This window comes from Salmo trutta, chromosome 12 (genome assembly GCF_901001165.1).
Source record: "Salmo trutta chromosome 12, fSalTru1.1, whole genome shotgun sequence".
Classification (NCBI taxonomy): Eukaryota; Metazoa; Chordata; class Actinopteri; order Salmoniformes; family Salmonidae; genus Salmo; species Salmo trutta.
In genome coordinates this window covers 72,646,538-72,651,219 of record NC_042968.1, presented here as the reverse complement: position 1 = coordinate 72,651,219, position 4,682 = coordinate 72,646,538, and the positions used below count along the sequence as shown (strand labels likewise).

Sequence of the window (4,682 nt, the reverse complement as noted above, 5' to 3'; positions counted from 1 at the left end):
GACAGATACAGGGACTACTCATAAAGCCTAGACGTAGTAGGGGAACTGCAGACAGATACAGGGACTACTCATAAAGCCTAGACGTAGTAGGGGAACTGCAGACAGATACAGGGACTCTACTCATAAAGCCTAGACATAGTAGGGGAACTTCAGACAGATACAGGGACTACTCATAAAGCCTAGACGTAGTAGGGGAACTTCAGACAGATACAGGGACTCTACTCATAAAGCCTAGACGTAGTAGGGGAACTGCAGACAGATACAGGGACTACTCATAAAGCCTAGACGTAGTAGGGGAACTTCAGACAGATACAGGGACTACTCATAAAGCCTAGACGTAGTAGGGGAACTGCAGACAGATACAGGGACTCTAGTCATAAAGCCTAGACGTAGTAGGGGAACTTCAGACAGATACAGGGACTACTCATAAAGCCTAGACGTAGTAGGGGAACTGCAGACAGATACAGGGACTACTCATAAAGCCTAGACGTAGTAGGGGAACTGCAGACAGATACAGGGACTACTCATAAAGCCTAGACGTAGTAGGGGAACTGCAGACAGATACAGGGACTACTCATAAAGCCTAGACGTAGTAGAGGAACTGCAGACAGATACAGGGACTACTCATAAAGCCTAGACGTAGTAGGGGAACTGCAGACAGATACAGGGACTACTCATAAAGCCTAGACGTAGTAGGGGAACTGCAGACAGATACAGGGACTCTACTCATAAAGCCTAGACATAGTAGGGGAACTTCAAACAGATACAGGGACTACTCATAAAGCCTAGACGTAGTAGGGGAACTTCAGACAGATACAGGGACTACTCATAAAGCCTAGACGTAGTAGGGGAACTGCAGACAGATACAGGGACTACTCAAAAAGCCTAGACGTAGTAGGGGAACTGCAGACAGATACAGGGACTACTCATAAAGCCTAGACGTAGTAGGGGAACTGCAGACAGATACAGGGACTACTCATAAAGCCTAGACGTAGTAGGGGAACTTCAGACAGATACAGGGACTCTACTCATAAAGCCTAGACGTAGTAGGGGAACTTCAGACAGATACAGGGACTCTACTCATAAAGCCTAGACGTAGTAGGGGAACTGCAGACAGATACAGGGACTCTACTCATAAAGCCTAGACGTAGTAGAGGAACTGCAGACAGATACAGGGACTACTCATAAAGCCTAGACGTAGTAGGGGAACTGCAGACAGATACAGGGACTCTACTCATAAAGCCTAGACGTAGTAGGGGAACTTCAGACAGATACAGGGACTACTCATAAAGCCTAGACGTAGTAGGGGAACTGCAGACAGATACAGGGATTACTCATAAAGCCTAGACGTAGTAGGGGAACTGCAGACAGATACAGGGACTACTCATAAAGCCTAGACGTAGTAGGGGAACTGCAGACAGATACAGGGACTACTCATAAAGCCTAGACGTAGTAGGGGAACTTCAGACAGATACAGGGACTACTCATAAAGCCTAGACGTAGTAGGGGAACTTCAGACAGATACAGCGACTACTCATAAAGCCTAGACGTAGTAGGGGAACTTCAGACATGGCCATAAAGAGAGAGGGCAGGGCACTGGAGATCTGAGGTACAGAGAGGAGTGGACGAGAAGTGTGTGTGTGTCTCTATCTCTGAAAATAAATAAATAATGTGTAACCATAACACAGCTAAACAAACAAAATGGCCGCTGGACGTCATGGACCAGTTGATGGAACATAACTTCACAAACAGTTTCAACACCCTGGTTTTCAAGTGGTTTTAAATGAAAGAAATATGTTGACCTTTAGTCTCGTAAGAGACTAACAAGAGCATCTGAATTCTCCAGTGTGTGAGTTTCAATTCTGTCAATTCAGAAATGTATGTAACACTAATAATGAATGCTATCCTAAGACTTTATAAACAAATGACTTTATGAATTGACTGAATTTAAACGGAACTGACGTGTGTGAAAAGAAACGTACAATGAGGGAGGTCAAAACAACAACCAGACAACTCCTCTCCTCTTCCTGTCCTTCCTGTGAGCTGCTCGGCTAAATTGACTCCATCTCTGGAAGGGAAAAGAAAAACAACACATACAAGCATTACATAATATAACACCATAGACGGTGAGATTTATGTTAACTAAATACTGCTTGTATAGTGTAGTTAGAGGCATAAATATTGGAACAGTGCAGTAAAGTTGGTAATACTTGCTGTTTACTCACGGAATTTGCATTTCAGATCAAAATATGAATATGAACATATTTAGACAGCAAACAGTTGTTTTGGGATATTTTCTAACCTAGAAACAACAGGTATACATTTGCCTCATATTAATACTTTGATCTGAAATACCAATTAGCCTACATGAGTATACTGTAAAAATTACCTATTTTACTTCACTGTCGCATCACTTATGACACTACCTGTGATGTAGAGAATTTTCTTTTTTACCACTGAACTCGGCTTTGAAAAGTAGCTGATACATTTTAACCTTGACTGCTGCTTTTCTTTGCTGAGGCAGCCTCTTCAGAGTTGGCACCAGGCTCAAGGCAAAGAGGGTCTCTTCATCCTCCTTCCTGTGAGCATCAGGTTGGGATGCATCCCTCTCGACAGCTTGGAGGAGCCTCTGCTGAAATGAGTTGAGTGGATCTGGGGGCTGGTACCTCCGATGACGCCTGGTGTGACGTTGTTCCTCTTCGTTTCTCTCCATGTTTCTCTCTCTGTTTCTCTCCTCGTTTGTCTCCATGGCCACATCCTGTTCAACGAGGTCCTCAGTGGTCACTTCCGTGAGGTTCATAATAATCTCAGGTGGTCCTAGATCCAGAGGTGCTTCCTCCATTTCATCATCTTCCATCGCTGTACCGGTGGTGGTCATATTTGTGGATGATGTAGATGTAGAGTGTCTCGCTGCACCGGTGGAGGCGATGGTCGCACTTGTAGATGATGTTGAGGGTCTTGATGCACCGGTGGTGACAACACTTGTGGATGACGCAGTAGAGGGTCTGGCTGTAAAATTGCCACTCGTTGCCCTAGGCACAATAAATGGATCCAGAAAAAAAACAATGTCGCAGAAGCGCCAAGGCTGCTGGCTTGAAGCTGCTGACCCAGAACTCTTCTTCTCTTTCTCTACCCTTCTCTCTCTCTGATACCTGTCCCTGAGTCCTCTCCACTTCCTCCTAAAATCTTCTTCTACATAGACATGATCATGATAAGCCAAACCATTACCTAGCATTACTATAGTTATTAGATAGCTATCATGAACATGTCACCTACTGTACACACACACGGTTATCTGAACAAATTATCAGGGGTACAGTAGCATCTACCATTTCTATTACTATTTATCTGACATACACACTCACACTCTCAAACATTATTATTTGGTAAAGTTATCAGGGGTAGTAACTAGCATAAGTTATATGACTATTTCTTTCTTTCTTTCTCACACACACACACACACACACACACACACACACACACACACACACACACACACACACACACACCTCATTGGCTAGATTAGCAAGCTAGGTTAGCTAGCTAACGTTAAATAGCCACATCTAGCACAAGCTCACTACTAAACTGACCTGGCAATCCTACTATCGTGGACACTTGTCTCCAAGCAGCATTTTTTGTGTTTAAGTCCCTGTAGCTGTCAGCATTTGTGTCAAAAAGACACGGTTTTGAGGATACTGCGAAAATGATTCTCTCCTCCATGTGTCCAACCGCATGCGACCATCTGCAAAAGATACCTGCATCAGTATAGTTGCCTAGCTGCGCAAAATGTTATGCAGCAGTGATGCAATCGGTGTGTTCGAAGCGTTAAGTCTGTTATTAACCTGCAGAGGTAGTGTGGAGATGGGCTTTCCATTGTTTAAAGACACTGCCCCTTAACTTTAGAGGTGTGAAAGTTGAGGGGCAGTGTCTTTAAACAATGGAAAGCCCATCCCCCACTATCTCTGCAGGGTAATAACGGTCTTAAGAGTTGTGTCTCAGAGAAGATAAGAGAGGGCCCTGAGAAGTTCTCATGGGCAACTAAGGGTTTTCTGCAGTCATGTTGTTTTGGAAATGCACCGAATTCCAGACTATTTACATGAAAATATGTTCCTTCAGGTACATTTTAGTACAGTAAACCAGTGCTAACATATTCACACATGTACAGTTGAAGTCAGAAGTTTACATACACCTTAGCCAAATACATTTAAACTCAGTTTTTCACAATCCCTGACATTTAATCCTAGTAAAGATTCCCTGTCTTAGGTCAGTTAGAATCACAAGTTTATTTTAAGAATGTGAAATGTCAGAATAATAGTAGAGAGAATGATTTATTTCAGCTTTTATTTCTTTCATCACATTCCCAGTGGGTCAGAAGTTTACATACACTCAATTCGTATTTGGTAGCATTGGCTTTAAATTGTTTAACTTGGGTCAAACATTTTGGTTAGCCTTCCACAAGCTTTCCACAATAAGTTGGGTCAATTTTGGCCCATTCCTCCTGACAAGAGCTGGTGTAACTGAGTCAGGTTTGTAGGCCTCCTTGTTCGCACACCCTTTTTCAGTTCTGCTCACATATTTTCTATAGGATTGAGGTCAGGGCTTTGTGATGGCCACTCCAATACCTTGACTTTGTTGTCCTTAAGCCATTTTGCCACAACTTTGGAAGAATGCTTGGGGTCATT

At 43.3% G+C, this 4,682-nt stretch overlaps 1 protein-coding gene across 2 annotated transcripts; it reads right to left on the bottom strand.

Moving 5' to 3' along the window:
* Nucleotides 1–1,916: 1,916 nt before the first annotated feature.
* On the bottom strand, nt 1,917–3,785 carry LOC115204114 (uncharacterized). Of its 2 annotated transcripts, XM_029769437.1 has the most exons (3): nt 3,591–3,785; nt 2,495–3,032; nt 1,917–2,068 (listed from the first exon to the last, which is right to left on the bottom strand). In XM_029769437.1, the coding sequence occupies exons 2-3, from the start codon at nt 2,876–2,878 to the stop codon at nt 1,994–1,996; spliced, it is 459 nt and encodes a 152-aa protein (XP_029625297.1). In that variant the 5' UTR covers nt 2,879–3,032; nt 3,591–3,785; the 3' UTR covers nt 1,917–1,993. The 2 variants fall into 2 exon arrangements, with proteins under 2 accessions (XP_029625297.1, XP_029625296.1); XM_029769436.1 differs by having other exon boundaries at nt 2,495–3,785.
* Between the last annotated feature and the right edge of the window lie 897 nt (nt 3,786–4,682).

Coding starts and splice junctions, on each gene's coding strand:
- LOC115204114 (XM_029769436.1), bottom strand. CDS start 3,235: ATGCTAGGTAATGGTTTGGCTTATCATGATCATGTCTATGTAGAAGAA. Junction 2,069..2,494: donor AAAGAAAAGCAGCAGTCAAG/GTTAAAATGTAT, acceptor TTTCCCTTCCAG/AGATGGAGTCAATTTAGCCG.